This window comes from Mus pahari, chromosome 23 (genome assembly GCF_900095145.1).
Source record: "Mus pahari chromosome 23, PAHARI_EIJ_v1.1, whole genome shotgun sequence".
NCBI classification, from domain to species: Eukaryota; Metazoa; Chordata; class Mammalia; order Rodentia; family Muridae; genus Mus; species Mus pahari.
The window spans coordinates 24565118-24575594 of NC_034612.1; the positions used below are offsets into that span (position 1 = coordinate 24565118).

Consider the following 10477-nt stretch of genomic DNA (forward strand, 5'->3'; position numbering starts at 1 on the left):
AAAAAAAAAAAAAAAAAAAAAAAAAAAAAAAAAAAAAAACCCAAAAAACCAACTTTCTAACCTGCATCGTACAGAACTCCCACCTATTTGCTAAACTGGTTCACTGGAACCTAGCAGGTATATGCCCTGCCAAGTAGGAAGACTTCTGTGGGTTCCTCTCTATTGCTACACTGGTAAAACACATGCAATTCTAAAGGCTGCCAAGTGCCGGCAAACCTCCTTTCCTCTGCGGCTTCCCATGAAGCCACCATGTTCTCTCTGAAACATGCACGAGGACATCAAGCGTATTTGAAACGCACCCTCAAACACAGTGTCAATAGAAGGCCAGAGGCTTTCTACAAAGCAACCCCAAAGCTCTAAGTGGGTGAGTCTCATTTTTCTCTGCTCCAACTCCCTTAGGTTTACATCATCGTGAACAGTGATTCACCAAATGGCGATCCAAGGTGGGGATCCCTATGGAAACCCTCCTGAGCCTCTCTGCTCTTCCCCCACTATACTCACAATACAGGAATTCTATGGCTCAAAGCACAACCCAACTGCCCAGGTCGTACACAGGGAGGCATGCAGGGGCACTGCTAGGTATGAGGCAGGTGTCGATGTCAGTGCAGTACTTGGGCACCAGCCAGGCCAAGCCGAGAAGGCGAGGGCGGTCTCTGGCTGCCCCACAACAGCTGGCTGACAACATAGTACCTTTCCCGCGGGTCTGCATTCTTTCGGCCACATTCTGGTAAAAGTCCTGAGTACACTCTGACTGTTCCTCGATGCTTAAATCCTGGAATCAATAGACAATAGGTTGGTGAGCAGCTGAAAAGTCTGGGGCCACCAAACCTGCACAGGTCTCTCGAACACACTCCCTGCACTGAGCCGACTCTAGAAGAACTTACGAAACGCACGTATTCTGCAAGAAAGAAAAAAATCTACTACTGATGATCTTTACACATCACAGTATGTACAGACAATCTGTGCACACTCTAGTTCATTTACATCACCACCCTCATTATTACTATTTATTACTATTACTACTACTATTATTCATTTTTTCATGACAAGGTCTTTTTAGATTTTAATAGTTGCAACATGTAAGTTTTGGATCCTTTTTGAGTTGATTTTTTTTTTTTTAAAGCTTTATTTATTTATTATATGTAATTACACACATAGCTGTCTTCAGACACTCCAGAAGAGGGCGTCAGGTCTTGTTACAGATGGTTTTTTGAGCCACCATGTGGTTGCCGGGATTTGAACTCTGGACCTTTGGAAGAGTAGTCGGGTGCTCTTACCCACTGAGCCATCTCACCAGCCCTTGAGTTGATTTTTAAAAAACTCATTTTTTTTTTTCACTTTAAAAAATGTCAGCCGGTCGGTGGTGGCGCACGCCTTTAACCCCAGCACTTGGGAGGCAGAGGCAGGCGGATTTCTGAGTTCAAGGCCAGCCTGGTCTACAGAGTGAGTTCCAGGACAGTCAGGGCTACACAGAGAAACCCTGTCTGGAAAAACCAAAATAAATAAATAAATAAAAAGTCGATTGCCCTCTAGTATCTCCATATTCATGGGTACAGTGATACTTTTATACAAGATTGAACCAAGGCACTTTGGCATACAATCCTAGACTTGCCAATGTGCTATAGCAGGAATATTCAAATTCCTTTCCATTCATTACTTTGAAATACACCATGTATCGTGTGTCAACAACCATAGTTCCTACTGTGCTTAAGACCATCAGAAAGGCTGAGAGATGACTCAGAGGTTAGTTAAGAGGACCTGCTGCTCTTCCAGAGGACCAGGATTAAGTTCTAGCATCCACATCAGGCGACTCACATCAGCCTGGAGCTACAGCTTCTGAGTCCCCCACACCCTCTGCTGACCTGTATGGGCACCTGCACACATGTACACATACTGCCATGCAGACACACACACACACACACACACACACACACACACACACAAAACTGGCGGCACTGTTCTGCATTCTGCTCCCACGATGTTGACTTCTTCAGCTTCTGTGTACAGTGATGACACATCTTCTAATTTTAGAACCAAGTGTGTGCTACTTCCTCCCAACGTCCTCAAGAATTAAAGCTTGTTTTGATGAGTCTTTTCCTTTTAGCCATCTCCTTCTGGTTTCTAACAGTACCAGATAGGTCAAACCACTATTTCGTGTAGAACAGTGAAGAGGGTGCTGGCAACGTAGCTCAGTGGGTAGAGTTCCAGCACAGTGTGAACCAGTGCTGTACACCGTAACTAAGCATTTGGTGGGAGAGGGCAGGAAAAGCAGGAGTTTGAGGCCAGTGTAAGCTCCATGAGACCTCATCTCAAAAATAAATAAATACATACGAATGAAATGCCCAGCAAAATCTCTGTAAGGTACAAGAGGGCCCGCATCTTTCTACTTATTCTGAGAAAGTGTGAGTGAAGATGAAGACACATTTCACACTATAAACTCTTCACCAAAACACAGAAAAAACACCTTTTCCATAAGTGTTAACACAAGGCAAACTGTAAGTTAAACACAAAGTAACCGGTAGCAACTCTTTCTATTTCATTCATTTGTTTATTTAATTTTATGCGCATTGATGTTTTGCCTGCACATCCGTGTGAGGGTGTCAGAAGCCCTGAGATGGGAGTTACAGACTGTTGTGAGTAGCCATGTGGGTGCTGGGAATTGAACTCAGGTCCTCTGGAAGAGCAGCCGGTGCTCTTACCCTCTGAGCCATCTCTCCAGCCCTTTGTTTGTTATCGTGGTTGTTTTGCTTGTTTGTTTGTTTTTTTGAGTCAGGGTGTCTCTATTACAGCCCAGTCTGTCCTAGAACTCCTTCCCTATGTAGACCAGGCTGGACTAGAACTTTAAAAACCACCCTCCTCTGCCTTCCAAGGGCTGAGATTAAAGGTGGGAGCCAACATGCAAGGCAGAGGCAAATCTTAACAGCAAGACTCGCCAGGAAACAAAGCAAACAGCAGTGAAAAGACCAAAAGATCCTACATTATACTCGACCGCTTCCTTAGGAAAATGAGACCACAGAGTAGCGGCTCATAGGAAAACTGGTGTGTCTTCGCTACACACATGCTATGTGCACCACATGCATGCGTGGTGCCCTCAGAAGCAATGTCAGGTCCACCAAGTCAAGGGAGCAGAGAGCTGAGCCTGGGTCCTCTCCAGCTCTCTGGCCCTAGAGCAATCGTGTTTTACAACCCGAATTAAAGGTCTAGAGAGCACTGGCTGTCCTCCACCTGCCAGGACAGTCCAGGCCAGTCTCTAACTCCCTGCTATCTGCCATACGCCACCTTACCCAGCATATCATTTTTAGTTTTGAGACAGGCTCTCATTATTTTGTCCAAAGCAGTCTGAGACTTGTGGGCATAAGCAATCCTCCCACCTCAGCCTCCCAAGTGCTGAAAGTATACGCTTACATCAACACACCCAGCCTAATAGCATGCTTTAAACATGTTTCCATATAAACAGACTTGAAGAAAACAATTCTTCACCAAGCCACGAACCTCATTAAGTCAGATAACAGGGTTTTGAGATGACTGTCTCTCTACGTGTCCTCTGTGCTTTTTTTCTCTTCCTTTCCTTTTGAGATGAGGTCTTGCTTCTGTCTCTCCCGAGTGTAGAGATTAAAGGCGTGAGCCACAATGGCCCAGCTTTCACCATACTTTACAATTACTCCTGAAGGGCTAGAGTGATGACTCAGCAGTTAAGAGCATTGGCTGCTCTTCCAGAGGACCCAGGTTCAATTCCCAGCACCCATACAGCAGCTCACACCTAACCCCAGTTTTAGAGGATCCAATGCCCTCTTCTGACCTCAGTGGGCCGTGTAAACACTAGGTACACAGACATACATGCAGGCAAAATATCTATACACATAAAATAATAAAAATACTCTTTAAAACAAAATTATTCTTGAGACACGAGGCTATGTTCAGAGATCAAGGAAAGCTAGAGAGTGCACCATACAGGGGACCACATATACCACAGAACCCGTAGTCAGTATTCTACCAAACTAAAGCTTAAGTCTTACACTAATATTGTTTTTGCCTTGTTTTGTTTTGTTTTTTAAGACACAGGGTAGTCCTGGCTGTCCTGAAACTTACTATAGGCTGGCCTCAAACTCAGGGGTCTGTCTCTGCCTTCCGAGTACCGAGATTAAAGGGTGTGCTACCATACCTGGCTGTATCTTGTTGTATTTTTAATTATGTGTACAAATGTGTGTGTATGTAGGGTTATGTACCTGAGTGCAGAGCCAGCAGAGAGGTGAGGGTGTGAAACTTTTGGATCCTCAGAATGAGTAGAACCAGCTTACGCTTAATTGCTGAACCATGTCTAGATAACCTTTTATAATTCTTAATAATATATAATAATAATCTATTATAATTCTTAATAATAGATAATTATTTTATACAAGTTACCATGCCTTGTAAACTCTAGCTTCTAATTTCCTTATTTAAAAAAAAATATTCAGGTGCTGCAGGCTGAATGCAGAGACTTTGTCATTAAGCCACAGCCTTTTCTGTACTTTTTCCCCTTCCATCCTGTCCCCCCACCCCACCCCCTCGCTCTCTCTCAAGTTGGTATGGGTGTGTGTGTGATTTTTTTTTTAAAGATTTATTTATTTTATGTATGTGAGTACACTGTGGCTGTCTTCAGACACAGCAAAAGAGGGCATCAGATCCCATTACATATGGTTGTGAGCCACCATGTGGTTGCTGGGAATTGAACTCAGGACCTCTGGAAGAGCAGTCAGTGCCCTTAACCACTGAGCAATTTTATTTTATTTTATTTTATTTTTTCTTTCTTTTCTTTTTTCTTTCTTTTTTTGGTTTTTGAGACCCTTTCTCTGTGCATCCCTGCTAGTCCTAGACCTCACTCTATAGACCAGGCTAGCCAGGAACAAGAGGTTCACTTGTCTGTACCTCCTGAGGGTTGGGATTAAAGGCCTTCTCCACTTTCTTTTCCAAGTTCTGGGGCTGAACCTAGGACCTGCTATGTGCTAAGTGAGCTGCATTCCTGGACTACCGCCTCTGTTTTCCTAATTTCAGAATCTTTTTGTTGGTTTTTTGAGACAGAGTTTCACTCTGTAGCCCAGGCTGACATGGAACTCACAATGTAGTTTAGGCTTCAAACTTGATGATCCTGTCCTAGATCTCCCAATCCTGGGAGGTTACAGCACTGATTCATGCAAGGATGTTATGTTAATCATGTGCCTATTCTTCTCATGACAGTGGAAACATACCACCCTGAAGACTATGACAAGGTTCAATGTCACATCTTCAACCTGGTAGCTGATCACAGAGACAGATGTGGTAGGATTACATGGTTAGAACCTCAGTGTTCAAGGGATTACAAGTTCAAGGTCCATGTGAACTACAGAGTGAGACCCTGCCTCAAGAGAAAGGGAACCCACTTGATAATGTAATTCAAAAGAAAAGAGGTGGTTGCTGGGAAGATGGCTCTGCGGTTAAGAATACTTGCTGTACTTGAAATGGGGTGTGGTTCTGTTCCCACCCATGTGGCAGCTCATAACTGCCTGTAACTCCCGTGCCAGGGGATCCAATCTTCTCTTCTGGCCTAGAGCAGATACCCACATTAAAAAAAAAAAAAGTAAATCTTAAAAAAGAAAAACGGAGTGACTCTCTCATTAGAGCACCCCCCCACACACACACACACACACACGCACACGCACTTCCTAGGGTGCTTACGTTTTTCCAGAGTGCCCCACCCCATCCCCGAGCTTAAAATCTATTTCAAAATATCTTTACTAAACTAAGTCTGCTTTTAAAACTGGAGATAAAATAAACAAGCTTCAAAAAAAAAATTAGCAAATAAAATTTTGTTGGATGGTTAAAACATTATATAATGCAATATTATGGTGGGTCTGAAATATACAAGTGTTGAAATTTTAGCCAGAAGTAATAATGTTCAGGAATTCTTTTTTAAAACCTAAATACAGATAAAGTATTTCCTAGCAGAGAACAAATAGCTGGGAGAGACATTTAACACAGTCCCGAAAACAACTTTCTCATCTTGGCCCCCACATAGAACAGGTTGTTCAACTCTGGCATTAACCAGGACTGGAAACAACAGGAACGATCCACATCGGACAGAAGCAGGAGTGTGTCACTGTTGTAGGCCTCAGCAATGTGGGAGGAAACAATGTGTGCAATGCAACAGGAACACAGAGCAGTGTGTAGCAGTGTCAGTGGGGCGGCTCCTACAGACAGGGCTTCCATGCCGTGCTGAGTAGGCACTAGGGTGATAGAGAAAGTCTAAGTGGGGTAAAGGTTTGCCAGCACATTCGAAGAATCCAAAGGGTACCTTAATCTAAGTGCATTTCAAACCCCCAGGAACTGTTCCCTACGTTGTATTTAATAAATTTAGCTGAGCAGTGTCGTAGAGCTAGAGTATGTGAGTTCAGGCGTAAATAGTAAGTTTTATAGCCTGGAGTCAAAGGCCAGTAGAGAGCCCTTCAAACTCCTGGAGACGTAGCCCAGTGGATAAAGGCACTTGCTGCCAAGCCTGGTGACTCAAATTGATTCCTGAGACCCACATGGGAGGAGAGAGCAGACGCTTAACAGTCACCCTCGGACTTCTAAACACCCATGCCTACTTACGAGCATGCACATAAACACAACCAACCAGCCAGCCAACCAACCAATCAATGCAATTTTAAAAATCCACCTGAGCTATATCTGGATGTTGCCCATCATGCTAGACACCAAAGATACACAGGACACATGAACAACTGGATGCCTTACCACGAAACACTTGGTGCTAATGTAAAAGAAAATTAGTTGCACAGCGGCTCTTAAGACAGGAGGACTCAAGCTTATCAGGTCTCCAGCACCAATTAGTGATGCTCTGAACACAGAGCATAGTGTTCCTCTTTGGGTTTTTTTCTATTTCCTTTTTATTTGAGACAGTGTAGCACTGTGCAGCCCTGGCTAGCCTAGAACTCACGATGTAGACCACACTAACCGTAAACACAGAGATCCGCCTGCCTCTGCCTCCAACCTGCTGTTACTAAAGGTGTGCATCGCCATATTAGACTTGCTTCTTTATTTTCAGACTCACTAAAAAGTCAATTAAGTGCTTACAGAATAGGGTAGTTTATGCTTCTCAGAAGAAGAAAAACAAGCCCAAGCTGATCGGTGTTTCTGTAGATACAATATAAACACAGTAGTATATATTCTGTACATAGTACAGTGTAATACAACTTTATTAGAGGTGTCCTCTTGGCACTGCAAAAACAACCTCAAACTTGACTTTCACACATTCAAGAAGCCTATCACTCCCCTCACACACCTCAGACACCTCAGTGTCATTACACACACACACACACACACACACACACAGCTCAATATCATTACACAGACACAGACAGACACACACATACAACTCAATGTCGTTACACAGTCAGACAGACAGATACACACACACACAAACAGACCTCAGCTTGCTTCAACTCCAAATGTCACTGTTTCTTCATAAACACTTAAAGTAAAAGAGACGGTCTTTCTAACATGGGGTCACAACACCCCTGAAGAGCAAGAAGGAAAGCCCTCCCTTGGAGCACTGAATCTCAGAACATTTGGGAGCACGGCCACAGCAGCTGCTGGTTCATCGTTGTTCCCTCCCCTCTCTGTAAGCTCTCTTCCCCTCACAGAAGGCACTGGTAGAGCTAGTTGAGTTTAATATGGTAGAATGTGAAAAGACTTCAGTATTACTTACAAAATGATTTCTTTCACAGATAGTTTTATGAATTATGAGAACTGAAATTACAGATAAGAAATTCTGGACTAAAGATACAGGTGTGATCGAGCATTGTGGAAAATGCCACCTCTAAATGACAGCAGCATCCCAGAGGCTATGGAGGGGGAGGGGAGAGGGGTCTCGAGTTGAAGGCCAGTCTCAGCCACATGGAAAGCATGACCTAGACTACATGTCGAGACCCCACCTCAAAACCCCACAAAATAAACCCCCCTATCAGGCATGGTGGTGTGTGTCCATAATCCTAGCATTGTGCCAGCTGAGGCAGGAACCAGGGAGCTGAAGACTAGCCTGGGCTACACAGTGAGAGGCATGTGGAAGTCACAGCTCTGACCCTAGCAAGCTAACCAGGCCACTGGTTGGTTTAGCTTTCACCATCCTTCAACTACAGAACAACGGGACTGAAACTGCAGCCACCAAGATCCCTTTCAACCTCTACACTCTCAAGCCTACAAAAACTGCATTGACAACAGGCATGGTGGCCACACCTTTAGCTCGAAGGTGGATCTCTGTGAGTTCAGGTCAGCCTGGTATATATATAGTGAGTTCCAGGCCAGCCAACTCTAGGACAGTGAGACCCCGCCTTAACTGAGGAATAATGGACAGAAGGAAGACCCAAACACAAAAAGGAAAACAAGCAATGAGGAACCGAATCTAGTTCCTGTTCCTGACCTCAGGCAGGCTGCACTAGCCCAGGGTAACGAGCGAGGCAGCCTGCCCCTCCAGCTGCAACAGTTCCACAGAGATGACCAGGGCACAGTGGAAAAGTACTAGCCTGGCATCAGGTGTTAGCTGAGCTAAAAGGCCGGTCTTAGGTAACTATCACCTTGTTGCTCTCGGGTGTAAAATGACAAGATTACAGCTCTCCCTAACCCTCCCTACACCACAGCTCCTATTTCCAAGTGGTTAGTGTCAGCCTACCCTTTTATAAGGCATTGCTTCCAAAAACATCTTCGTCTGTTTGTAGACTTCTTGGCCTGTCTTGTGGAAGGTCTTGAGAAAGTCTATGAACTCCTTAGTCACTCGGTCCGTCTCAATGCTGGTTTGCCGGTTTATGGAGGGACTGGGAGCTTTCGCTTCCTGAATTTCTGCTGAGAAAATTAAACACAGTGAGTTTTGTTACCGACGTAGAGTTTTGTTACCGACGTATGGAATTACTCTGTGTAGCTAACAAGATTACTGAAATTACGTTTAATCAAAATTAAATTACTATCACTTTATAATTAAATATTTGGATGAGTTTCCTTAAAGCAAGGAAAATTAGGAAGTGTAAGTAGATAAAACTGCACGACCTAAAACATGTGGCTCGGCTGGTAGAGCAGTGCTTGCTGGCGTTTAGGGATCCCTGGGTTCCAGCCCCAGCAATGAGTCAGCCAGGCGTGCTGTGCACAGCTATACTCGCAGCACTCGGGAAGTAGAAGCAGGAAGATCCAGGTCAGTCAAAGGTCATTCTCAGTTGCCCAGTGAGTTTGAGGTCAGCCTGGGCTACGCAAGACGCTGTCTCAGAAACCTTATCTACAGGATGAGCAGTGGAGCCACAGGTAGAAGAGCCATTTGTACGAGCCTGGAGACCTGCATTCAATCCCTGAGATGCACCGGGTGGAAACACAGAACAGAGTTCTGCCACGTTCTCTGTTCAACAACCGAACTACTGCGTAACAACAATTCTTAAAACACAAATACAAGGCAGGGTATGGTGTCAACAACCTTTAATCCTAGCAGAGGCAGAAGCAGGAAGATCTCTCAGTGAGTTCCAGACCAGAGAGCTACAAAGGAGATCCAGAAAATACATTAACAAACAGAAAAGGCTGGGAGGGTGGAGGGGATAGGGGGTTTTCAGAGGGGAAACCGGGAAGGGGGATAACATTTGAAATGTAAATAAATAAAATAACCAATAAAAAAAAAAAAAAAAAAAAAAAAAAAAAGCAAATCAAGTACTAACAAAGACCCTCACATCTGTGCTGCCAACCTAACAGCTGCATTAGGTAGTTAGCGAGGTGGGAAGGCAGGGTAATTCACTGTAGGGTGGCAAGTGAAGGGGCCTGGCACTCCCTGAAGTCACTGCTCCTCAGAGATGACTACTGAGTACTGTGGAAAAGTACCAGTGCCAACGCCTCAAGTTAAAAAAATAAAAAAATAAAACCCAACTAACCTTGGGTCAGTGAGATGGCTCGACAGGGGAGGTGCTTGCCATACAGGCCCAGAGATGTGAATTTTACCTGTAGAACCCACAGAACGGTAGAAGGAAAAAAACCTCCACAGTGTTCTAATGTTATCTCCACAGACACACACCCAAAATAATAAGCTTTTTATTTTTTCTAAACTAAGAGAAAGCAGATAGAAACTGCTTATTAGCATTTTTTAGTCACTAATACTGATAGTGAAACAGAACCCTTTCTTGAACAACTTTCTTGCTGAGTCAAAAAGTCACCGAAGGGAATAACCACCCATGGAAGCACAAAGGCATCAGGTGACACACAGCGTTATAACGAGACAAAAGGCCAGTTTATTTCCCCACCATTCAGTTTGCAAGTCACAGTGCTTGCCATAAAAATGCACCCAAGCTGGGTGCATTGGCACATGCTTGTAATTCTAGCACTCAAGAGGTTGAGGCAGGAGGATCAAGTTCTAAGTCAGCCTGGATTACACAGTGCATCTGACACCAGCCTGAGCTATAGATAGCAAGAGTCTACTCCCCCCCCACACACACACACA

At 44.3% G+C, this 10477-nt stretch overlaps 1 protein-coding gene across 4 annotated transcripts in view; it reads right to left on the reverse strand.

Annotated features, from left to right (window-relative positions):
* Positions 1–10477, reverse strand: part of Rabgef1 (RAB guanine nucleotide exchange factor 1) — a 42429-nt gene that overhangs the window by 7348 nt on the left and 24604 nt on the right. For 2 of the 4 annotated variants that reach the window (XM_029533821.1, XM_029533819.1), the window contains exons 4-5: positions 8684–8853; positions 691–772 (exon numbers count right to left, since the gene is read on the reverse strand). In XM_029533821.1, the coding sequence (XP_029389681.1) occupies positions 691–772; positions 8684–8853 (252 nt within the window). The remainder of the gene's footprint in view (positions 1–690; positions 773–8683; positions 8854–10477) is intronic. The other 2 variants (XM_021186682.1, XM_029533820.1) reach the window with 1 other exon arrangement.